Consider the following 25,126-nt stretch of genomic DNA (forward strand, 5'->3'; position numbering starts at 1 on the left):
TAGTATGCAAGCACTAAACTCCTCATAACAAGCTACAGAGTTGGTGCTAGGGCAGGGTGAAGACTGCTGCGATTGTGTCACAAGCACATCAGCAGATGGCATCACCGTACAAGCAGCTGGAAGTAATATTGCAACAGCTGAGAATATCTTTTTTAGGTTTCTAAAGGTATCTTTACTTTTTCAGACTGTTTCAAACAGAGAAAAGATCCTTTTGGAAGGATGGTCTCCATCCATGTAGTCAACAGAATGAGCTACACTTCAAAGAGGCAGTCTGTTTTTTTTTTTCCGTTTTTTTTTTTTAATACTTTTTTTGCATTGTTATTATCCCCAACAAAAACACCTTGATATTTTATTTTTCCAATGAATTCATTTCATAAAGTTAAACTATTATGTAATTGCTAACCACCTCTTATAGTATCACTATGACATTATCCTTACTTTAATCCTCTTCCTCCACCCAGAGGTCTCTTTAACCAGACAAAGTAAAGGCCAGTTGGCAAAAATGCAAAAATGCAAAAAAAAAAAAAAAAAAGACACACAGTAGAATATTTTTTGCAATTACAAGCTAGATCACTAGGAACACAGACATACACCTTAAAAATTGAGACAGAAGTTAATGAAGAATGGGAGTACATGTGTCACGTTATTAGCAATGCAAAAGACCAGCTTAAGCATGTTTTCCCCTACATCAACTATAAAAAAGAAAAGGTGCCTTTAGCAAGTATGCACAGAGATTGCTTAGTTATTTCTAAGAAAAAAATCACAACATTTAACTGTTTTTACCCTATATTACAGTAATTATTACTACCTGTTTATAAAATGTAAACCTTTCATTGCAAGTCAGGTTTACATAATTCATCACCTTTTTCCACTCCTTACACACTCAGTCCATGCTGACAAAAATAATCTGATTTAATTTACATATTTTATGAAGTAATTACTGATATGTTGTGGATTATTAGTTGTGTATGGAAGAAATAGTGGTCAGAACTGCAGCATATGGAGTTGAAATGTAGCAAAAGATTTGTTGAGGACTGGTGCTGGGTTTGGAGTACCCAGAGATCTTGAGGCATCATATAATATTGATGTATGCAATGCTTTTGTCATCTTCAAAACTATTCAAGCAAAGTATTCCCACCATCAGTAAGGGACAAAAAATGCCTAATGATGGAATTCCCAAACAATTGCAGCATTGTGCTTACTCACAACCCATCTGATCTTGTTTCTTAGTATGTCTTGACTAAAGATCAGAATGGAAGGTAAAATTTGGCAAGGCAGTTTTTCTTCTACATAACTAATCACCTGTATAAAGTGGCATTTGGCAAGTCACACTGTCCTGGGAGTATTTCTACTTTGAAACATGACAAATATCAAGTCCACATATAAAGTAGCTGAAGTGGGACCTGTTAGCAAAACCAATCTGCAAACTAAGATTTTTAAGCCAGTATATTACAGTATAAATGTGTTGTATACCTGTTTCTATAAAATTAACTGCCATGAAAAAAAAAAAAAAAAGAACAATCAAGGTCTCCCAAGTGTGGCATTTGTCCATCCGTCACTTGTATACACAACACAAACTTCATGTAGAGATTCCTGTTTTATGTACAGCAATCGCCTGCTGGACAGATTAGGAGCCATAGGATGGTAAACTAGAGGAAGGAGCCATGCCACTTGTCCCCTTGAGAGTCCCACTGTGCTACACTTCAGCTTTTGGGGTCATTCACTGCCAACCTCCTTTGTAGAGGATGTGGGGCTGTCTCGAACTGGTAGCAAGTCATAGTGACATGGAATGTGGCTGTTTTTCGGAAGATCATAAGGATCCTGGCTGAAACGTCCACTGCTGCTGAATGCTCCCTGGACAACGCTCACTGTTGGTTCTGCAATAAAAGAGAGCGCATATGTTCAGCACAAGAAATGGCAAAGAGAAAACACTGTATTTCATTGCAGTTTGCATAACAAAATATTCTATCTCCTCCAAGACAAAGATTCCTTGTCATGCTGAGTCCTGAAATGAAGGTGTGTTGGCGAGTTGATGCTAAGGCATTCCAGCTTTACACCAAATAATGTCTCTAAGCTTGCATCGGGGCCCTACCATGAGTATATTTAATGACAGAACCAAGTGGATCAGCATACATGTATGTTCTCTCTATATGGACAAATAAAAAAAATAAAGATTATTTTTTTTTTTAAATGGGGGATTTTAATCAAGATCTTATAAAAATCCTTAAAAAATACAACATAAATACTGATGTATTTCAGAAGAATAGCTAACTGTGAACAGTAATGGAAAATGGTGTCCTGTAATGTGTGACACACACATTATTCTGGTCTTGAGACCATTAGGGAAATAATATGCTACAAGACCCTAATGTTTTCTGTAACTACAGTAATGCAGCAACCATATAGGACTCCTATCATCAAAATATCACTTCTGTGGGTGAAAATGAACTTTTCTGCTCATGGAGAGGAAACAGACCTTTTCTATCCCTCCTATATACTTGTTCCACCTGTGTTCAGTACTTAACAGATCTGAATTATATTGCAGTTAAAAACTGAGCATATCTTCTGCTGTTGTTTACAGAAAGACTTTCAAACTAAGGAAATCCAGAGGTACCTGTGGATTATGGAACATAGAGCTCAAGGCATTTTTAAATGGTGCTCTTGTGAATTACACCACTTATCTGACAATAATGAGTTTGTTTTTACAGTTTTTGAACAAAAAATAGAACTTGAAAGGATCATAATTTTTTTCAGTAGGTATTTTTTCATGTGTTTTCATTAAATTGATTCAAAGGAAAAGAATTTTGTGCTTCCTCTTATTAACCTTCAAAATCTCGAAGCAGAATTTCTACTTACCAACTTCATAAACATTTTTATTGGCTGAAGCAGAGCTGGCAATCTCAGCGTATGGGGAGTCCCTGCGAGCTGGTGACTTCATTTCAACATAGCCACATTCTGAACTCTTTGGTACAAGAGCTGGTGGGTCTTTTATAGTAGCGTAAGGGTTTTCAGAGCTACTCAATGAGCAATTGCTTAAATTGTATTCTGAGTTCTTCACTAGATCTGAAAAAAGAAAAACATACTCTCTCAAGTACACAATGTAATTTGGATGTTGATAATAAACAGAGCAAAATGCATTTCCACTTTTACACAACTCTGAAATTACACAGACTTTCTTTAACCTTGAGTTTTAAAAGTCACTCATACATGAGTATTTATATTGAAACTAGTCATAACATTTCCAAATTGTTATACAGCAATTAACCCCTTTTGCTGATGGCAAGATAGATCTTGCCATCAGCAAAACATCTGAGTAACTTCACTTCTGATTAAGATAGAAGCTAGCATTAAATACAGACAATGTGTAGAATCAGATTTTTATACGGTCTTCAGAATACTTTTGCCTTTGCAAGTGCTGAACTAAGGACAGGATTAAAATAAGTGATCTAACAGACTATTTCTGATAGCAATGGCAAGGTGGCTTCTAGAGATGGCCTATTTGGTGCAAAGTTTGAGCATGCAGCCACACCAAAAGAGTTTCTCAGAAGTTTTTCTTAAGAGATTTTGTGATGTCTGTGTTACTTTATTCTCTGTGTTGCTCTGTGGTATGTTGTATTATTTAAACTTCAGAGCTGAGACTTTCTCAACTGGTTCCTGAGTAAAGATTCAGCTTGAGAATGACTTTGGTAAGCCTGCCAGTGGGTATGTGCTCATAAACTTGTGTCTCCTTTAAGATATGTTGCATTAAGACCCTTCTAGTCCAGCAAAACCAGGGAATCTCAAGTAGCAATATATTGCAAATTACTTCTCCAGCTTAAATTGTCCAGTATTATAAGTGAGGTGACAAACCATCTGTTCTTTTCAACATATTTAACTTACTTAGCTACACTTTTCCAATCACCCTTGCTATACCTCAGTCATAAAACAAAAACAGTTGCATTCACAAGTATGGTCCAGCATCAAGTCTTATGAGTAAACTGGATAATTCAAAATATCAAAATACCATCATTATCGTGAATGTCCCAAGCTTTTTATTCTTCTCTATGCATTCATACTTTGATAAACATTCCAAAGTCTTGCAGTGAGCATGTTGAAGCATTGCAGGCTTGTTTGTGATTATGTAGTCCTACACTGTCCATGCCATTTGCAAGAGGAATTGGTTCTCTTTTAAAGCCTTTCATCTGAGGCAGCATGCATCCTTACCTAGCTCACTAAGCTGAAATTCTTCTTCACCTGTCTAGAATAAGAGCCATTTTGTGCCTCGTGCATTACAGAAACATTTGTTGTATGGGACACATAATGGACTTAGAAAGCCTTGAGGTTTTTTGTTTTTGTGTGTGTGGTTCACTTTGTTTTAAGAAACCTACCCTCAAAAAACAAAAAATAAAATACACAAACAAAAATTCATGCATTTATGGCATTGATTCAATTACACAGTAATTTAGTCCAAAATTATATTATATTCTCTTTGCAGAAACCAAATATAATTTATAAGACTAAACTGAATATTGATGTCATTTCATCTAAATGCAACAGGAAAAAACTCACCTTTCAGGGATTTTCCCAAATATCCCCTATCAAGTCCAAAAGCACCTGAGAAAAATGACATCAAAACCAGAGAAGTTTTAAAATCAAAGAAAACTGATTACATAACAGCTTCTATATTTTTCAAATTACCTTTGGGATTAATTTCTACCTTAGTGGAAGTATTCTCTCATAAGCCCTGTGAGACTGCCCAATATAGGGTTGCAAAAGCATTATTAGTATCTGCAAGCTTTCAGTAGCTCTCTGAACAAGAAAGGTGGGTAAGGTTATAAAGGACTATGAAATTACCTGTTTGACCTCACACAAGTCACAGGCCATTACATTTTACCCAGTTACTCTTGAATGAGCCTAATAACTGATGTTTGATTAACACATATTAACTTCTGTCTGGGTAAACTGTATCTACCAGAAAGGCATCCCATCTTGACCTGAAAACCTCAGAGTATGGAAGTTCACTCCACTTCTTGGTATTTTGCTTTCACAGTTAATTACTCCCACTGTGTTGTCCAAGGTCACTCATTTACAGCTCTTTGACCTGAGGGAATGGCCTGAACTACTAGTGCCTAGGTCTACAGCTTTACAATTAGCTGTTAGGAACAAATTTATCTCAATATAAATCTCAGATTCAAGACAATGGGGATTAAAAAAAAAAAAAAAAAAAAAAGATATATGCAACCTCTCATTTATTTACTATGAAATCATAGTTTTGCCAAACAAAAACACTACAAAACACACTACTGTAAAACATTCATTGCATTATGACATTAATTAATATGAAAAACTTTTTATAAAAATGAGATCTTTTGCATATCACGCCTCCATGGGGCATGAAATGGAGCATCAGATTGATTGACAGTCCCTCATAAGGAGTCACTTTTTCCTCTGTATGGGTACTGCTTTAAAGGAAGGACAAACCCATAACCCTGAGCCTCACAGAATCTGACAAACCTGATACTACAAACAAGGCTTACTAGTGTCACAGAAGAACCATTCTGATATGCTGACTGGAGAACATGGAAAAAAAAAATAAAAAATCTGTTTTCTATTCCATCTCAGCTACAATAAAAATAACATTGATTTTTTTCTTACCGAGCTCATTGAGGTAACCACCATGTTTCCAGTCAGCAGGCAGTGTTCCAGTGTAGTCCATCATGGTGCCTCGTTTTCCAGGTTCCACATTTTTAAGGTTCACAAACAGCTGATTGTTTTTTGCCTATTTCAAAGGAAGACAGATAATAGAAACTGAAACTGTTAGGGGATTGATGCATGCCACTAGGAGATAGTCAGGGAAAGCAAAATAAATCCAATGAGAGGGAACATAGTAAAATAAATTGGCAGCTAATCTACACAGAAGAATCTAGATTTTTCAGCTTTACCTTTGCCAGGGTCAGCCTGTCCATGTTGTTGACATGAGGTGGGGTAGTGCACTGTGTTAGAGTGTGATAACTAGGGTTGGAGAAATAGTGACTGTTAGCATTTCCACCATTACTGTGAGGGATGGTTTCTGAAAAGGAAACGAAAAAAGAAAATGATCAACTTAAAATAACATGCAATTTCTTTCTTAATCTATGTTTTCCACAGTGCTACATTGATTTCAGAATCTAGTCTGGAGTTTCTTGAATAAAAATCTAGAAATCTTGCATACATCTAAATGAATAAGAGATACAGAGCAGTAACTGACTAGTTGCATCCCCACTTTTAGCAAGAGCATTCTCAAGTATTAATGTCTTGAGACATTAAAGTCTTAATGACTTTCCTTTCTGCTCTGATCCCTTGTTTCATTTTGCATCTGTAACCATGGCATTGTCCAAGTCATAGACACTTTCACCATAGAGTTCACAGCAACATTTTCTGGTGCTTAAACAGCACCACTGTCTTCGCTGGTATATCTTTCTTTGCTCTGACAACTGCTTCTGCTGGCTTCTTTAGCTGCCAGCTTCCTTAATAGCTGTGAGCAAAACAAAGGATTACCTGAATTTTCATGTACACCTGCATCCCAACTCACATCCATGGATCAAAAACTCCTGTCCTGTTTCAGGAACATTGCTCCTTCCCCTGACCTATTTCAAACTTGGACCACTCTGCCCCTCTACACAGACTTGCTGCAGCTAGTGAGAAATTCTGATTTCCTCAATCTATAGCAGTCTTTCTGTATACAAGCTGTTGGCATTGAATTTGAAGTCCCAGCAGAAACTACATTTTGCCACACTTTCCAAGTCTGTTTAAAACTAGGCACAGAGGAATAGTGAGGTCCATATATCCACTGATTAATACAGAAAAATATTTAGGGGTGTAAAATGTTACTGAGTAAAGCAAGATATATGACCACTTGATCCTTTATTTAGCAAGTAGCATATTTTACCAGCATATACCAGCTTTTTTGTACTAAATGCACAGATGAAACGACTACGATACAGAACAAACTAAACAGTTACAGATGCTGAACCAGCATCCTTCTGAACCATGTTGAACTGTCTCTGGCAGCTGGAAGGTGACACAAGCCTGCCACTGCTCTGGTGTGCTGGTTTACTAGTAAGTAGTGTGGTCCCAGGGGCTGCTCTGCTATAAAGTGCCATAGGAAACAGTGAGTCTGACTCCTCTTTCCTAAAGACAGAAGAACCCTCCCCGTCTCTTTCAAGAGAGGCTTGCAAAGCAGACTTGTAGATGCACTCTCTGGTGACAAATACACTCCTGCTCAGAGCAGCCTTCACTAATGTAGAAAGGTGAAACGCACATTCAACCCTGTTATATGAACCCTGTCAGAGCTCGACTGAAAACACAAAGTCAAGAGACAGAGGAAACAATCTGTTCTAAATCTCACTTACCTGAAATGGTGTAATCTGCATTGATGACTCTCATAGCAGGTGTATAGGTCACTGAGGGCATATTTGTTTCTTTCCCTTTCTGCTTTTGTCTGTAAATGATGAACAGCACTAGCAGGAAAAGTACAACCAAGACAAGAATGATAATGCCTGCTATAGCCCCTATCTGGTAAGAATCAGCAGGGATGGCAGTACTGGTACGGCTTAAACTGTTCAAGTTTCCCACTATAATTACACCAGCTGAAATACAAAAAGAAATGAAAATATATTACATAAATTATGAGGCTCACGTGTCAGGAGCAGAAGACAATATTTCACTTCTCAATCTTTCTTTCTGTTAATTTTAACTGTACTTCATAATGCCAAAATAGAACTATGTCAGAAACCAACATAAAAACAGCCCTAGCCTGGAGGAATATCGTTCATCTTTTTCACAGAAAGAGGTGAAAAAGTAAGAAAAAAGAAATTTTCTAGGCAAAAGTGCAGAGCAGATAAAGTGCATGCTCTTATCAGCAGCTTTGGACAGTACAGCACTGTAAAACATTTAATGCAATCAGCACCTGAGTGCTTTGGTCCAATAAACTACCACTGAGGCATCTAATACTCACAAATATACAAAATATATACAATTTGTAAAAAGACAATTTAAACACGTATTAAACACACACAAAATTAATTTAATGGCTGATGCATAGACGACCTCAAATAGGTTGTTGAATAGGTAGACCTCAAATAGTCAAATAGGTTGACTAAGTTTTAGAGAAAATAATTACAGTAATTTTCAGCATCTACAGTAATTTTGGCACGTTACCTTGATCACACCTGGCCCCCTTCCAGCCCGGGCTGCAGTAACACGTCCCTGTGATGTGGTCACAGGTCGAGTTGTTCAGACAGTCACATATCTGCCGGCATCCGTACCCATAGGTACCTTGAGGGCATTCTGCACAGAATTAGACAAAATACGTGTAAATGAAAAGCAGACAGTTAGCGCTTCTGAAATGTATACAGATCTGAATGTATTGCAGGCCTACAGCACTACACCAGCTACCATTTGCTGTCTAACCACGGATGTTTTTCCACATGGCCCGCAGATGGCGATATCTTATTAGTGGTAGAACTGAAAGATTTTATGAAGAGGAACGCTCTACCTACGTGTGTGTGTGCGTGTGAAAAACGGAAAAAGAAACAGATTAGAAAGGCAGAAGACAGCGAAGACTAGGCATGCCTGGTCTCACACGTTACACAGATCTAAGTGCTTGAAGAACCCTGTAATGACAGGAGTGATGCCAGGCATCTGGCTGGTGTTATGCCCATGACAGATGTGTTAATGTGGTGACAGGGCAAGAGACTAGGACTGCAAGACTAATATGCACCACCTACTTACATAAAAATTAAACTGATCCCAGACTGCTTATAGCACGCTTTGATACCATAATGTGTACACTGAGAAGCTACACGGAGTAGAAAAATATTAAATTATGAAAAATAACTTAATTGGAACAGTTTTACATGCATTTGTCTCTCCCAGAATGATTTGTATACAATAAATAATTACCAATCAAAATGTATCCTTCATCACATAATTAGCATGATAGAAGATTATCCTACACTGATAAAAATTATTTCTTTCATATTGACACCTGTGTTACTGTGTGAGTTGTTACATTGTTGTAGTACTGATAGTTTGAGGAAGGGTGGTGTTTCTCTTTCTGAGACTCAAATTTCTGAACCTCAGGATTTTTAACTATATTATTTTGTCCTTTAAAAAAAAATCTAACACATCTTTTATGTATTCCTAGTTTACAATAATTTATGAGATAATATAACACAATAGGTGACAAAAAAACTTCTTTGCAATCTTGATAAATCCAGATGCACGTGTAACTTCCTGCTTATATACCACCACCTTCTCTTGGTTACATTCCATAAAACAAGATTACAACCAATGAAGTCAATGTCTGTGCAAAAGATACTATTCCAAGATATACTTTGGCATCTTGAAATCTAAACTGGAATGCAAAGTCAATTCTTTAAAACTGAAGTTCCAATTCATAAATATCAGAACACTTAGTTTAATATTGTTGAACCATCATTACCAAATTATAGTATAAAATGTCAAATCTATAAACATCCTAACACAGCTAGATTTGCTAAAGTATTTGAAATAATATTTTGATATGATGACATCAGAAGAGGATCTTAAAAACTTCACCTTTTCCTAAGCATTATTCTCATTTTTAAGTGAAACATCCTGATATCATCAGAGTAGAATAAGAAAATTTAAATAACTAATAATTACATGTTGCAATGTATCATTTTACTGAAATAAACATATTCCTCCAAAATATTTTGATTTCATTGTAACTGTATTTTTCTTAGGAAAAAAAAGTACTTTACTGTATTTTCAGTGGTTCTGCCCCAGGTGCCCATTAGCCTTACCTACAAAACACCTCCAGCAGCTGGAGCTAGGCTCACTGCTGAGGGAATAAACTGTGTCTGTGGGGATAAAGTTCAATACATGGTAACCTCCCCTCCCTTCTGTTAGAGTACTGCCAGGTGTGACATGCCATAGATAATACAGAACAACCCCCACATATCAAAACCAAAGACTTATGCACAGTGCTGACAAAAAACACAAGTTTAAATCTTCAAAATAGTAATTAAGTTAAATTAGGGGTATGTGGGACCTTGTGTGGAATGGATTGCTTCACATTGCACTAATGCATGAATATGGAGAGCACCACTCACACTGTAATGCTTCACTAATAGAGTTCTGTCTTCACGAGCTTTCTGTCTTTATGAGCCTGATTATCTTTTAATGTTGTACAACATTATACCACCACTGATGTCAGTGGTGCTATTCTTAATTTTCTGGGGTAAAGAATCACATGTAGGAAAATAAAATGACATTTATTATGCTTTTATAATCCATCTGAATTGTAAAGACACATCACAAATTTTAATTTTATCCTAGTAATGATGTGATACTACTTATCTATAGTTTTCTAACTAATAATTTTCATTGTTCTTTATGCTAATGATAATTATTCAGACTAATTTGTTACTTTTACGTGTCAGAGCTGGTTTTTTTTAAGCATTATGTCCAAAGCAGCTAGAATATGGTACAAACGCCTCTGAAATGTAGCTACAAGGTGAAAGAAACAACCACCATCATAATCAGTCTTAATAACTAATTCAGGGGGCATTTATCTGTTTGGAACTAGCCTGGGTCTGACTCCTGAAGCTCTTGCACAGTTAAGATTCTCACTGAAGCCAGGAGGTTGCATCACAGCACTTGCCAAAATAACAGGAGCTTGGCTCAGGGTTTGGTGTTAGTTATCAAGCATGGACAACTCCCGTTCCTACTCACTCTGCTGACAGTGCTTCCCCATGAATCCTGTGCGGCAGGTACACTGCCCACTGATGTGGTCGCAATCAGCTCCATTCTGACATTGGCATATCAATGCACAATCCTTCCCATAAAACCCAAGGGGACATCCTGCAAAACAAGGAGGGAGAGGAAAAAAGGAGTGAAACAGGTGCTCTAGCAATAAATTCAAATATTCTGATTAAGTATGTCATTGAAAAGCCATTTCAATGTGGCACTGTATAAACACAACAGATTAAGACCTACCTCATTTTAAGGGATTTAGAATATTCATTAGGCAACAAATACATAAAAATGAGATTGCAAATTTTGGGGACAGCAGATGATCATAAGAAGGCAGCAAGAAGGGCTCCTCGAAGAAATATGTTTTAAGGAGAAAGAGGGTACTTTGTGAACCAGAGCAGTCATTCTGATTAGTGATGAATGAACCTTTGGACATATTTTCTACACAGCTGATGTCAAATCATAAAAGAATAAAAATAACATATTGAATCTCAGCTCTTCACAAAGATACCATTTCAGTATGAAGAAGATATATCACCGCAAAGAGATCATTATTCACCAGCAGGAAGCAAAATAACCATGATAGCTGACAGCTGAACCAAAACAGTGAGTGTTTTCCAGAGCTGCATCCATATGGCACTATAATGTATGTGTTACTTCCTGCCACTATGACATTGTTCAGCTGAAAAAGAGAATTCTGATTTTATGAAAACGTTATTTAAACATGGCATGCTAAACAGTCAGTAGTCTTATTTTTCGTTAGTTTGAAGATAATGGATGTGCCCGGATTACAGAAAGTGTGGATACCTCTATTGATAAACCAAACTGAAGCCATTAATTTATAATTTGTAATAAAGATAAGAAGACAACTTGTCAGTATCTAAAGTTTCTCAGACTTTGTATGAATTGTTGCCAAGCACATAATGTGTGCCACATACCTACACAGTTGCTGTACTTTTTGTATTTTTACTTGGATGAAAAGGTCTCAGGAAAAAATCAGTATTCAAGTACTAATTACCTAAAATCCAAAACAAATGATAGAATAACAACTTAGTGAATTTATGTTTCTAAGTTCCAAGTAAAATCGTTTCTACATAGAACTGTGAATTACAGCTACTGACCTACAGCTGCTGTTGCAGTTGCCCCCTGGATGTAACAGCTACAGGTCAGAGATGTAGTCTGACCATTTTGGAATGACAACAGGGACTACACCTCGGTAGATCACAGCCACAGCTAAGCCAGAAGCTATTCTCATGGCTTTTGTGAGCATTGTGTTATGTTATTATCTTGGTTGTTGGTTCTCCACTGCAACAGTATTTCTTAGGGAGGTTTTGGAGAGTGAAAGATTTACATGGTACCGTCATCTTGCCTGGTACATATTTAACATTAACCATGCTATGGTCCGCAGCCATAACTGTACAGGTATAGTGGTAGCACCTGAATGCCAGTCATTTGTTCTGCATGTGCACATGACAGCTTTTTCCACTGGGATGTCTGCCTGTGGCCAAAGGTTATCTTCCTCTGAAGGAAGGCTAAAAAGGAGCACAAATGCAATGGCCAGCACGCCTCCAGTGATTTTGCAGGGCCTTCCCCTGCAACCGTGGAGGCTATGCCTTGCATCTTCTGGATGAGAAAGGCTTAGCAGCAGCAGCAGAAATTAACAAAGTGTGAAAATACTGAAGGAAAATTTTGTCACTGATTTGTAGACATGTTAAGACTATGAATGGACAATAAGTTACATACGCTGTGTACAGTAAAGGCCAGTCCATCCTGGGGTACATTTGCACTCTCCATCGTAGGCACTGCAGTAAGCTCCATTATGGCAGTTGCACGTGTGGATGCAGTTTGGTCCCCAGTGTGAAGGTGGGCAAGCTGAAACAACCAAGAGAAAGTAATCAATCACAAATGACAAGTTCTGTGGTACTCATGAATGGAGAGCTGCTTACAAGCACATGAGAGGGCTGTTTGGTTTGGGGTTCGTAGTTTTTCTTTTAAACAAATATTTTGGGCTGCTCCATTTAGAGACAATAGCCACAGACTTTTATAAGTTATGGATTCATTTTACTAAAGACAAAAAGTGCTCAAAAAGACTGAATGTATGAAACCAGTGATACATATTCAATTCTTAGGAACTAGGACGCTTAACATGGCTTACATGGCTTTCTTGTGGAGAAAGCCATGTAAGCTTCCTTAAGTTCATCTGAAGACATACAGTTGAAGACAACCTGAGCACAGTTAAAGAGATAAGCCTTTCAAGCCCCAGATGTGAAGGAGAACAGAGAAGTCTGAAATATATCTTGTAGCCTACACCTGAAGAACAATACTAAGATTGCTCCCTGCATTTCCACTGTTAGATGCTACATACACTCTTAGATGCTACATTAAAGGTTGGACCTGGTGTTTAGAGATGTGGTTTAGTGGGTAACATTGATTGAAATTTTTACATGCATGCATTGCAGATTGTGTGGATTTTGGTACCTTATACAATTAGCTATGTGCTTCCTCTGAAAATTTTGCTTCATCTAGTTCTTTCTTGTCAACAGTAATTTGTATGGATCCAGTAAGGCATCTGGAGAATGCCTTATTTAGTAATTATTTAATAAAATAACTTGATCAAATATAAGAAAACTAGGGCCCAGGCCTGCTTTTTATGTCAGTAACCAAGTCTTCACTGATTAGCAGACCATGCACAAATCAAGTGAGGTAGAACAACACTAAGAATGTGCATCTGTGAAACTTCTTTATGAAAGGAAGGAAAAAAAAAAGTACTTACAAAAAGTCATAGCGAAAGAGATTTCCTAATAAGATGTTAACAAATTTAAGAACAATGAGCTTGTTCTCACAACCACAGTACAGACTTGCTACTTGAGAAAATCTTGGCTTTGTTCTGAGCCTTGCCTGTAGCTCTCTATGCAATGGAAGTTAAAAAACAAAACTGAACAAAACAAAACAAAAAGGCCACGAATATTCATAAAACTGTCCTGAGGATACAAATCATGGGATGCTTACAACATTTACTGTGAGGAGACTACATAATTGCACATGCTAGCAAATAACAGGTCATGTAGCCTCTGCACAATGCAAATTCACAAATCACAGAATGCTTCAGGTCGGAAGAGACCTTTGGAATCATTTGGTCCAATATTCTACTCCAAGGATCTCCAACAATAAAAATTTCACAAGTTCTTCCAGAATGGAGACTTTGGAGCTTTGGAGGAATTTTTTTTCTTGCATCCTGTTAGAGTTGCCCTTGATGTAATCTGTGAGCATTGTCTCTTGTCCTTTGGCAGCACACTTCTGAGACAAGCCTGATGCATATTCTCTAAAACTCATCTGTAGGCAGAGGAAGACTGAAAATGGATTACCCAGTTGTATGCTCCAGCCCACTTACTAGAAAATTCATTGTGTTTATGATAGTGCAAATGAAATGCAGTAAACTTTAGGATCTCTTAATTAAATACCATGAAGTCCTCATTTCTGATTTATCCAGTATTTCTTTACCAACAAAGAGAGAATTTATGTAGCTGAACCTTGATTGCTTCAAAAATAAAGGAAAAAAAGCTGATACTTACGCTGAGAGCAGTCACTACCAATCCAACCAGGGTAACACTGGCAGGATCTGTCAATAGGATTACATGTTCCATTATTGGTGCAGGTGCATATTCCAACGCAGTTCTTGCCAAATCTGCCACTGGGACATACTGAGAACAAGTTACCAGTGTTAGAATTCCTTTAGTAATCAGCACAAAATTGTGATTTCTTTATTTCAAGAATAAGAGATTTATATTTGGATCAAGAAAAGTATTTCTTAGTATAATATAGCAGCATGCATTACAAATTCTGGTAAGCCCATTATACATACTCATTATAAAAATAATATATATAAGCATAAAGTGCTGTTTTGAAGAAAGATATTTTTCATACTTTCAGAGAGCTTTAAACTGCTTAAGACTCTCTATTTGTAAACTGCACATGCCACAACAGAAATCACTTTTTGTTTTATACTTTCAGTAGACGGAATGAAAAACAGCGCCTGGTCTCTGCACCCCACAGAGTTTTTACTATAGCTTGTACCTTCATTACAGAGGGCTCCAGTAAATCCAGGTAAGCAGTCACATAATCCAGTAATATGGTGGCAGGGGCCACTGCTGTGTACACACTGTGGACATGTCTGGCTGCAGCGGTGTCCATAAAACCCAGGGGAACAAACTGGAATCAGAAAGAGCAAATTGCCATTGATTCCTGCACTTTATACACAGTTATGAACTGCTCTTCAGTGCAATTGTTTATAACTTCTAATTAGCTCTGCTTTCTAAATATGCAAGGGTTGCAATGGTCATCGCTACTTGTACAGATCAATGCTTTATACCTGTGGAAGATTTGCTCATCTTCCTATGGAGCTTTCTGTACTATAGTCAGTAACTACTTATCTGACATTATGTAACTTCTCAGGCCATATTTTACTTGTGTTATGTTTGATATGCATATATATTTCATATATTATGCATACTTGCCTATACATTATATGCCCTCTACAATGTGAATGTCCTCTAAAGTATATTGGAATAAAAGTACCTTAAAAAACAGGGTTAGCTTTATCTGTAATGAATACAGTCACCTTAAACCTTAACTTCTTCTGTTTCCTAACCTGGCAAACAAATTGCCAGCTCTTCACTCAGAAAAATGTACAAATGTTTTCAAGTCATCCATTCATCTAGATACTCACCGTAACTCATTACCTTGTGCAGACAACTACACACCACCTAACTTCTACAGAAGAGACGAAAAATACAAAGTGCTCCACTTAATACTTATGCCAAAGGTACTCATTTCTTTGGGGGTGGGGAAGGAGGAGAGAGGAGTTGGAGTTTTGCATAAAATCTCTTTCTTTGTTGCTCTAATTCCTTTTATCATTTTTTCCTTGTAAATTAGAATACTACGTGATACAATCACAAGAAATACATGTTGCACAGCAGCAATCAGCACTGACAAAAATGCTGTTGGAATCTTTCGATATTTCAATTTCATTCAAGATTGTCTTTTGGTTATACGCTTAATACAAATTAGGTGGCCACATCTCTCTAAGAAACTAACTTTTCCAAGTGAAACCGTACCAAAAGATCTTCCTGTTTACTGAAAAGGCAGTTTCTGATTGGGATCCAAATTATTCCTATGACCTTTGTCTTTCGGCCTCCAGACCATGCACCAGAGAGGGGCTCTGAGATGCACTGGCATGGAAGTCACTTGTCCTGATTTTAGGCATAGTTCCAAAACACAAGGGACATTTGTACATGTAGTGTTACATTTACTCTACCTTTGGATTATCTGATTAACTGCAAGTCCTTTAGAGATTAGATAGCGAGGATAATTACTGCACTTACTTAGAAATGCTTAAGGAATACTAATGCTCCACTGATGTGGGATTTAGAAGTACCAGAGGCAATCACATTCTTCAGCTTGAAATCTTGCCCATTCCTGGACTGTTTGTCTTCCTCTGCCTTTTCGTCACTCTACCTTTTGGTAATCATTTCATGTCTCCTTCTTCCTTTTCTGCCACTTCTAGAGGACCGAGTACCATAGCCAGGGCTTTACTCCCCCTGCTTCTTGACCCTGTTCCTGGGAGAGCTATGAAAACACTGTTACCTTCCATTTGCAGAGGACTCACATTTCTCTGCCCTGAGCACCTTTCCCTCAGAGCTTCAACAATGTAAACTTAAGAAAGCTTCATTGCTGGGAAATGGTGATACATTTTCTTGGTTAGGTAGATATCTGTACATTATCTTATTTTTCCCTCCTTATTTCTGGTATGAATTGCCTCAGTTCATCTGTATCTTTCTTCTTGCAACACTTAAAGTTTGCAAGGACAAGTTTTTTAAATGCAAGCATACACACCTATGCTATCCTGTACTTACTGTGAGGCCTGATCCTATTAGCCATTCTCTGATGCTTCATAATAAATGTTAAAAAAAAAAAAAAGAGAAAAAAGCAGTAGTTAAACTAATGATTCCTACCAGATTCAGTGGGACAGTGGGAAGCTAAGGATTTTAGTTTCTGAAAATCATGGATGTTTTATTTACCTGTCAAGATGTGTACTGAGAAATTCACATTTGTCAATAACATTTGGAAATGTTGGCCTTAGAACAGAGTTCCCTACTCTATTTGTTTCTCAAAAAGTCATGTGCGTAACAATGTCACTGCACACAATGTGAATAAAAGTAAAGTTATACGACAAAGAGAAGAGCACTACTAGTTGGAAACATTTACTGAGTTCAGGTAACACATTTCTGTGCACTCATACATTTTGAAAATTAAAATGTCTGATCAAGGACTGTACTTGACAGCACAATTAACAACATACATGTATCTTATGTATTCCAGTTACAGGATGAAGAAGCAGAAGTTTTAAAGCAATTATTTTGTCCTTACTTCTTTGACAAGTGGTGCCTCGGTATCCTGGTGCACACTCACAGATTCCATCATCTGGAGAACAAGATGCCCCATTTTTGCAGTAACAGGACAGCGAGCAATTTGGACCCCACTGTCCCTCAGCACACACACTGTCACAGTGTATGCCTGCAACCACAAAGAAAAAACAAATGGTCAGCTCATAAATAGAAAGCACTGTTATGCATAGCTGTTTTAAACCTTTGGTTCCCGGAGGACTATTTTTTTAAAACACTACTACAAAAAACTGCTTATGAAAACTTCACCAAAATCAGGAGAATAGAACGAGAAGAAGATAAACCTGTATCTCTGCTCCTGCCTTCCCCAGACCCCCAAACAATGAGTTTCTTTTATATTGCAGTTTGATGAGATGTACTTAAGGGCTGATCCTGAGCTCCGTAACAGGAAAGCACTTCCGCAGCCAATTCACATGGAACATAAGAGCTCCATGGGATGCTAACTCTAGGCTTCCTTCCCACAAACACTTTAAGACTTACTACAAAGATGAATGCAAATTTCTCGGTATTACGAAGAGCTCCATCATTTTCCAGGACCGTTACACGTATATATTAAAAAAAAAAAAAAAAAAGAGTCTTTTATTCCTCTCACCACTGGTATCAATAAAGAGAAATGAAAGTAGAAAGTAATTCAAATGTAGCAAAACAATGTTTTTTGCTACCTCCATAATGACTGCTTTAAAACAGCAAACGCTTATTTTCAAATTTTCTGTTAGGAAATACTTGATGAAAAGGTATTGCAGGAACTTTTCCCCCTGAATGTAAAAATTCTTAAAGTCTGAGATAATTTTGTCTAATAATGGGGTGCAGGACACAGAATGATTTCTAATTAGTAGTGAGCTGATTACTGCTAAGCCTCATACCAAATGGAAAAATGTAGTGCACACAAAGAGTTTCAAAACACACCATGTGAGCATTCCAAAATGCTTAGCTGCAACAGTGTTAAGGATGCTGGTCAGTCAGTGTTTTGTCTAACCATTTCTAGCATAAAATTGATTAGAAGATCCCCACAACCTGAACCCCTATACATGAGCCATAGCACAAACCACTAACTATCATCACCTAATTGCCTTTTTTTCCACTGCAGCACAGAAACGTGAAATATAACATTCCTGTTTCTTTTTCACACTATCTGCTTTTACAAAGTACGCTGCATGTTAAATGCCAGCAGGCTCCACTGTGGAACTCAGACCGCATTGTGTCTACAGTACTTTGCATTAACAATTAAGTATTATTGTAGCGCCTCTACTGAATGAAGCCCTTCGCTAAGGGAAAAGTGGACTGAATCCAACCACAAGTATGTCTTGCTTTGTAAGTATTTCCAGCAAAATATGCCACAGGTCCAGTGGCTGCCAGGATCCTAAAAAAAGCAAAACAGTTTCACATGTGACAAGAAAAAATCTTTAACTTTGAAGAGCAAACCCCAGTGTTTGTAGCAACACTGAAAAATAATTACAGTGTTTATTCCTAGGCCAGGCACAGAGGTAATTCCCCAACCCCCACAGCATGTGCCGTGTAAAGCTGCCTACATCCAAAGACCAAGTCTCTAATTAAAGGAAAGGTGAAACTCCAGACACTCAAATTGTTTGTTTCTTTGCAAGAAAATCAACAGATTGAATAATCAAATACGTGGTTCAATAGACTGCACCAACTAATGCTGGCAGTAGAGAAAACACTTGATTTTTAGAAGCCAGATAATAACCATCAGCAGACAGTGTATGGGCCACCTAAAAGCACAGTTTGTAGAAGATCATTTAGTTAATACTGACCTGAAAAGAATTTATTGCCAAGAACACAGCCAAACAAACAAAAAATGAAAGGTTTCTTCTACCATTACTTTTTTTTTTTTTTTTTTTCATTTTTGCCTGGACGGGCAATGTCATTCTCCTAGCTGCATCCACATTTGAGAGGCAGAGAGCATAAACTGCCCTCTCAGCAGTCTGGGACAACTTTTTTCCTAAAGTGCACTTGTGCACGAACCCAGATAGAAGAGAGCGGTTTGATTCAGAGAGATGATGATGCACATGAGCAGGATGAGATCACTGCATATTTTAGAAACAAGACCACTTATTTTAGACACTTCAGACTTCTCTGCTTGAGGTTCCCAAATCTGAAAACTTGGGTTTATGTCTGTGAAAGCACAAGCCGACACATGCAGGGGCTTTCAGTGCTGAGCCTGACACTCTGTTCACTTGAGTGTTATCTGTCATATCATACAGAGCTTCACTCAGTGAACCCTGCCAGAGAAAAGACATTTTTCACAGAGTCTTAATGGGTTTCAGTGGTGTTCAATATACAATGGTCACTGTTAACAAGTCAGTGGTTGCCAAGAGTTACCACAGTGCATTATCTGAGATTATGTAGACCAGTGACATACAATAACACCAGGCTCAATTATATCGTCTTGATCAGTGCACAGAGGATGCTTTATGACAGTGCAGTGTCAAAGGGTGATACTGGGCATACTGGGATAGAAAAGACAAGGGACCCCATGCTATACAGATCCACAGAACTTAAAAGAGCCAACAAGCACCATTAAAAATGAAAAAGGAGCAAGTTCCTCCAGCACACATCAGGGAAAATTATGCATCAGGGAAAATGAAATTTAGCTTTTGTTCCCCACTTTCACCACCTTTGAGGAGGCAGTCAGAATGACATCCCTCTACTTTGAAAAGCAACAGTGCATCCTAGGTATCTCTGAATAACAGTTGTGACAACATAATGTACTGAAAGAGTGCTGCGTATGGCATCTGTTTCACTATAAAAGGAATTTTATTAAATTCACTACTGATCATAAACAAAATCAATTACACTCCTGTGCCTGATAGTGCCAAGAATGAATGTAGCAGGGCAGAAACAAAAATTGATTCAGGGGTTTACTGCATCTCTGTTTAGAATATTGTTGTAAGTCTCACTCACTCACTGGTATTTAGATGAGCCCAAAAGCCATTTAAAACTGGGAAACTGAGTTTAAAATTTTCACAGAATTAATTACATACATTTTTGAGAAAGAATGTGTTGGAAATATTAAAAGAGTTCAGAAAAAGAAAAGAAGAATTTTCCTGAGCCTGATGCTTTATATTTCCATAAAAAGAGCTATGCTTGAAGAGAAAATCTAGACATCAGAGAGGAGAAAATAACATTTTACTAGAAGTTGGAAGCAGGATTAGACTTACCTTTCACAATGGTATCAGCAAGCTTATGACTGATACAGTTTTAAGTGAATATTAACTTCTTATACAACAAAATTGGTTTTGATAAGTTTTCATGTTGATTTTGATAGTGATAAGGATATCTGTGAGGAAATGTTTTTGCCAGAGCAATGGACAAAGAGCTCTTTGATGGCCTTCACAAGTTGCTAGGCAATAGCTGAATGGTCATGATAAACTTCAGCTAAGCTGCTCTGAAGAAATGCTCATGCATTTTATGCCCAGTGCTTTATGCCAGGGGCCCCACATCTAAATCAGCATTCCCCCAGCATTTGTGATTGCATGAATGAAGAAAATAATTATTTAAGGATAGGAATGTTTCTGTCCTTGTTAGCAGAGTGTTTAAATACTCCCTATACTATATTCTGAATATGTTGAGACTCAGTGATCTGTCCAAGTCAGTTCAACATAGAGTTAATGGGTTTTAGCACTTGAACTGGAAAAATATAACAATTATTTCTTATGATCTTCCAAGTTAAAGTTATTATTGGACTAAGCATTACTTCCCAGTTTATTTTGTTTCCTTTAGTCTGATAAAAGTTATCCAAACATTAAAAAGTAAGGTTATTTTTATTTAATTATTTTTAATTATTTGAGAAAAACTATTAAGCACTAGATCACTGCCATTAAAGGAGTCTGAGACTTCTGATGGGGGAAAACAGAGAATTCCTTCCTTACTTCTTTGTCAAATGGTGAGAGCCAAAAGGAAGTAACAACACAGGAAAGTGGTGGAACATTTCAGAGATGCTGTAGAAGTATCCTCATTGTCCTGAGGGGAAAAGAAGGCCTTGCTTCATAGCTGAAGATAGCCGGAAGAGTAAATATAATTGTCTCTTTAAGGGGCTAGGGAAAGGATCAAAGATTTTTCTCCAAATGTTCTTACTGAGGCTTCTTCACTGGTGGCAGTAGAATAGTTTGCACCCAGGAGTTTTGATAGGAAGCCAGATACAAATGCTTCTTTACAAAACCAGTGCTGTATCAGCTTGAAAGCAAACATTGGTATCTGTAATTTTTAGTGGAAGAATCACTTTTGAGATAAGCTTGGTGTCTTTCTGAGGGCTGTATTGTTGCTGCATACTGTTGTCTGACCCAGTGATGCTCTTCTTATCGTCTACCACAGGAAAATTACAGAAAAAAAGACACTTCTCCTTTTCTTGCCTTCTTCACAGGTATAAAATAAGTGTACTTAATTTACTGATTTAACATTTTTCTTTTAAAATAGTACTATTTCTTTCACATGAAGACCTATTGCAAAGTATAGGCAACAGAGATGCAGACACAATAAAGTCCAGAGGTAGAGTATATGCCTAATACTGAATACTAAAGTTTGGAAAGCAAACAGTTTATCATGACACTGCTTCACTTTGTGGTGCACTGATGTTCACAGCTATAGGAACTCATGCTTCAGAAGCAGAGGCAAAATCAGCTGACATGGAGGAAAACCTATGTCTTGGAAGAGGCTGCCAGCTTGGGTGCATGAAGGCACAAACACTATGCACACTCTCAGCAGCATCTCATTTCTCAGTCTGAATGTGAGAAAGGCCTATGACAGTACGCTTTGGTGTCTTTTTCTTCCATGTAGTGGAAAAAAAAATAATTGTGTAAGCACTAAAAGCTAAGGAGCATAGGAAAGGTCTAGTTGGTGCTTCCCTGGGGACCTGGTTATTTGCATCAGTGGGATGGGTGTCAGATGACGATCCTCTCTGTTATAATCCAGTAACAAATGTGCCTCTTGAAATAATGTCAGAAGCACATGGAAAGACACAGCACTTCCTCACAGCAACAACACATCTGGTGATGGACAATCTGACTAGCATCAGCAGGTGTCCGAGACAGCAGAAAGTCACCAATATCCTATAAACACTATGCGTGCTGGTAAAATGTAGGCTGATATTTCTGCATCTGTCTTTTCCATAAACCAATGCTATTGTTTTGGTTCAGATAGCAGACTACTGGTGTTTCACAATCCCTGGCACCACACAACCTTTAAATTGATTTTAAAAATAACAAGTGTGGTTATTAGTATGACACGACATTTCTTTACAAACAGAAATGTCCAACAGAACTGTATCCAAGAAAACACAGAAGGAATTAATGTGTTACCACTGACACTCATGTTGCAGTGTAATACACAAACTGTCTAGAAGAAAACCTTTGCCTCTTTTACAATGCTTCTGTGAAAAATCTCAATTTGCAGAAATATGAATTCTCTACTATTTCAGGGAATTTGAATATCTGTGTTTTGACAGCTTCTTGCAGGACAGCAAAAATGATGGGATGAAACTAACAGGTACTGTGGTGCTTGATGGATTATGGTTATTGAGATAGGTGGTAGAGGTTAACTTCTTTCACACAAGTTAACTTAAGGTTTTGGTAAAAACTACCAGGAGACTTTATTATCTACTGGAGGTTACATTTTCTGTGTCTTTCCTCTAATTCATGGCTCTGTATATTAATGCTTCTTACTCTTTTTCATTGTCTGACTATTGCACTCCTTCTAAATGAAGAGAAGTTATTTATAAGTTCTAGTGAAAATGTCAAGGGATGAGAGTGTTTGGGGCAGACATCATGTTCAGTGTGGGCGGATGTTTCTCATTTGTACCATCATGTCATGTGGCTCCTGGAACGTGATGGAATGGTGAGATTGCCAGGAAAAAAACATCACCCTTAACTCTTGTTTTTCTCAGCAGAATTAAGTTGCTCTATAGTGAGCACTCAGTAAATCTCAGAGAGTAGGATCTCTAACAGGAGTCCTATAAATGAAGTGACTTGTTTAGGATGAAAAATCTGAGTAGGTAAAAGAAACTAAATTAAAATCAGAAGGTCAATAAAAAAATTTTAATTATTTCTAGAGTTTTATAACAGCTATTGACACTGCAGTAGTCAGAAACAACTTACCATTTCATTCATAACTGGAATTTCCAGATAATACATCAAGCGTTTTCAAAAATAAAGAAAAGCTTCTTTAAGAAACTATGCCACATAGGACCTCATTGCTGACATAATGCTCAGCTGCAGCTCTGTCTTGAGACCAAAGGGCAGGGTAGCATGTCAGCTAGGCTGCTCCGTGGTACATGACAACAGCACTTGTGCTTGCTTCAGAAGCACGGAGCTCCCACACTATCAGAGGGAGTACGCACCCTACTGGGTCAGTGACTGCCACCAGGGCAGTGTATTTCCTCTTCCCCAGCACTGTGGCACAACTGTGTCATCCAGCAAGGGAAAAATCTTCCAACCCTGATTTATTTCTGCAAAGTTACATAAACTCTTCCCTCTGATGAAATTCCCTGGAGAACAGAGCAGTAGAAATCTGCCCTGTTCAGAAGGCTGAGAAAAATGTTGCATTTAAAGTAGCTTCTCAGAAGCTTTATGTGATTCTGTTGGTATCAAAACATTTGTATTGTCTTGGATTCATCAATTTATTCTTGTTTAAAAACAAACAAACAAACAAACAAAAAAAAAACCTTCATTTGGGTTAAATAAGAATTAGACTGATCCAAAATCATTTTCTCCCTTCCTTTGGGGGGATGAGGAGCGTGGATGGGGAGTAAATAACACTAACAAATAGAAACTATTAAGTCTGACAGTTACTTTAACAAATCTAATAGAAAAAAAACTAACCTATTCTAATATAATTTTTTGCAGTTCAGTACTTTCGTGTATGTGTGTCTGTGTGTGTGTTTGCGTGTGTGTGTGTAAAAAAATAAATTCTCCATCTGTTTCTTCATGTATTATGCATCCACACATGTATTCAAAAACTTTTCTTAATCCTGTGGACTAATGCTATCCTTGCAAAGTAACATTACAGTACAGCTATTTGAGAACCTGTTTCTAAGATCTTCTTTCCTTTTTTTAATTATTCTAAATATAAGTGTCTACACTAAGAACAGATTCCTCATGGGTACTGCTCTGACATGTGAAGTGTGGGAGTAGGATTTTTCCAGGCACTCAGTATAAAGCAAACTATCCCATTTATGTCATGTTGTGTGTCTAGACATCACCAACATGTTGAAACTAGTCTGATACACACGCTGTTGAGATGACATCATCCAGGGGCAGATACTCAATTATATCTATAATCAAGCAAGAAGTCTTTTCCTAGTGAAATCTTATTGCTTTATAAATATGAAATTGAAACAAGCTTTTACTAAAGGCAAAAATATTTTATCCTTTCCAATACCTGAGTTCAAGCACAGGCAAGATTTCTGCTGTGCCTGAAGTTCTTGTCACATACTACATTAGCTATCCTGCACTGGTTGGAAATTTTTTGGATCTGTTATAAAAGTTGCCAGATTTTTATTGTGGCCTTTCAAACCTACTTCTTTTAATCTGGCTTTATTCATTTACATACTTTTGGTGTCTGATGATTTCTCTCAGTATTAGAAAACTTGTAACACTTCAGACAGTACCTCTAAAGCTTGTGAACGTATATCTATCTACACCAAGTTGCTCAAGATCACCAGCTGACCATGTAATTTTTAATGTGGGATATGTCTATTAACTTTTTTAAAAAAATCATACTTTAAACAGTTCAAAAAAATTTGAGGAAGTATGTCCAAACACACACATGCAATTCTGAGACTACCTGACAATGAGAGCATCAAAGGCTGTTAAAGTCACAACATGGTTGCCTAAAAGACAAAGCAGCACCTTTAGAAATATTAATCAATGGAATAATAGTTCATGTTTTTTATCTTT

General features: G+C 37.4%; 1 protein-coding gene across 3 annotated transcripts in view; it reads right to left on the bottom strand.

Annotated features, from left to right (window-relative positions):
- Positions 1 to 274: 274 nt before the first annotated feature.
- MEGF10 (multiple EGF like domains 10) overlaps positions 275 to 25,126 on the bottom strand; it is a 100,755-nt gene continuing 75,903 nt past the window's right edge. For all 3 annotated transcript variants that reach the window (XM_068666690.1, XM_068666692.1, XM_068666691.1), the window contains 12 exons: positions 17,185 to 17,331; positions 14,833 to 14,967; positions 14,331 to 14,459; positions 12,502 to 12,630; positions 10,738 to 10,866; positions 8,179 to 8,307; positions 7,371 to 7,607; positions 5,922 to 6,049; positions 5,635 to 5,758; positions 4,549 to 4,593; positions 2,857 to 3,063; positions 275 to 1,877 (listed from right to left, as the gene is read on the bottom strand). In XM_068666690.1, coding sequence (XP_068522791.1) covers positions 1,717 to 1,877; positions 2,857 to 3,063; positions 4,549 to 4,593; positions 5,635 to 5,758; positions 5,922 to 6,049; positions 7,371 to 7,607; positions 8,179 to 8,307; positions 10,738 to 10,866; positions 12,502 to 12,630; positions 14,331 to 14,459; positions 14,833 to 14,967; positions 17,185 to 17,331 — 1,700 coding nt within the window. In that variant the 3' untranslated portion in view covers positions 275 to 1,716. The remainder of the gene's footprint in view (positions 1,878 to 2,856; positions 3,064 to 4,548; positions 4,594 to 5,634; positions 5,759 to 5,921; positions 6,050 to 7,370; positions 7,608 to 8,178; positions 8,308 to 10,737; positions 10,867 to 12,501; positions 12,631 to 14,330; positions 14,460 to 14,832; positions 14,968 to 17,184; positions 17,332 to 25,126) is intronic.

This window comes from Anas acuta, chromosome Z, assembly GCF_963932015.1.
Source record: "Anas acuta chromosome Z, bAnaAcu1.1, whole genome shotgun sequence".
Lineage (NCBI taxonomy): Eukaryota > Metazoa > Chordata > Aves > Anseriformes > Anatidae > Anas > Anas acuta.